Source organism: Amaranthus tricolor, chromosome 11 (genome assembly GCF_026212465.1).
Source record: "Amaranthus tricolor cultivar Red isolate AtriRed21 chromosome 11, ASM2621246v1, whole genome shotgun sequence".
NCBI classification, from domain to species: Eukaryota; Viridiplantae; Streptophyta; class Magnoliopsida; order Caryophyllales; family Amaranthaceae; genus Amaranthus; species Amaranthus tricolor.
The window spans coordinates 17401568-17402780 of record NC_080057.1 but is presented as its reverse complement, the minus strand read 5'-3'; the positions used below and the strand labels follow the sequence as shown (position 1 = coordinate 17402780).

At 35.3% G+C, this 1213-nt stretch overlaps 1 protein-coding gene across 1 annotated transcript in view; it reads right to left on the bottom strand.

The window, feature by feature from the left end:
- LOC130826580 (uncharacterized) overlaps positions 1 to 1213 on the bottom strand; it is a 1746-nt gene extending 533 nt beyond the window's left edge. Inside the window, exons 1-2 of the mRNA XM_057692160.1 lie at positions 1065 to 1213; positions 855 to 977 (exon numbers count right to left, since the gene is read on the bottom strand). Coding sequence (XP_057548143.1) covers positions 855 to 977; positions 1065 to 1212 — 271 coding nt within the window. The 5' untranslated portion in view covers position 1213. The remainder of the gene's footprint in view (positions 1 to 854; positions 978 to 1064) is intronic.

Sequence of the window (1213 nt, the reverse complement as noted above, 5' to 3'; positions counted from 1 at the left end):
AAAAAAGAGGGAGAAAATGGACTTGAACCTAGTACCCAAAGGAATACTAAGCTGCCTACGTATCCCGAAGGCATCAAAGCCCACATAGTTCTTTGTCATACCTTTTATTTTTAGTTGTTGAATGTTGATTTATCGTTTTCCGATTGATCCTATTCATCTTCGTCATCATCATCTGGTTGGTTAGATGCTTCCGCTGACTCTCCTCCTGACGATGATGCAGATGTATCCATCATCATCCATGGATCATCATCATCATCTTGATCATCATCATTCCTTAGTCCTTGTGTTCGAATCTCCGCTTGATCCCAATCATTCTTGCAAACATATATTTAATGTTATACAACTAAAAGCAGGCTCGTTATACAAAAGTTCCATACATTTAATGTTAGCGATTGCATTATCGGTAGAACAACAAAATATCTTATCTAATAAGTTCCATTCTCTACATATCTCTACTAATCTATATTTTATGTTTTCACCCGTATGTCTTTCTAGCATTGTCTCAAAAGCAATTATTCTTTTTTGAATAATCTAATTTTGGTCTATCCAATGTGCTGTTACACACATATAAGATTCTAAATGTGGGGGAGCAGACCAAATATCAGTTGTTATGCTAACCCTACCATTAAAAGATTTAAACATTTCAATTAATTCATAGCGCATTGATTCATATAATTTAATTGTGCGTCTTTTAAGAGTGCTCCTAGAGATTGCTCTATATTGTGGTTGCAAAGTTTTTCTAGTGAAACGCTCGTGTGCCCTACTTTCACCGTGGTTAAAAGGCAATTCATCACAAATTACATACTTAGAAAATTCATCAATCATATCATTACGATTATATTTAAAAGGCATACCTGTGCTTGGAATGTCCCACTGTTGGCTTCTACTTGTGGTCCCGCTGCCGCTTGCTGCATGAGTTTCTTTTGTGATTCCATGCTTCTTTGCCAAATGTTTGTTAAAAGATCCCGTACCACCACCTAACACGTATTCACAAAACACAATAAATAAATTTTTATAAAATATGAATATATAATGTATGTATAAAAAACTGAAAAAGTATTTACCTCTGGCGAAATTGTATGAAATTAAGGGCTTTACTCCTTGACTTTCACAAATTTGACAAGTGCATAAGAAAACATCTGGATTGTCGGTTGGTTCTTTTGTAAAATACGACCACACATGTGAAACAGCTCTACCACTAGGAGGTGGCATT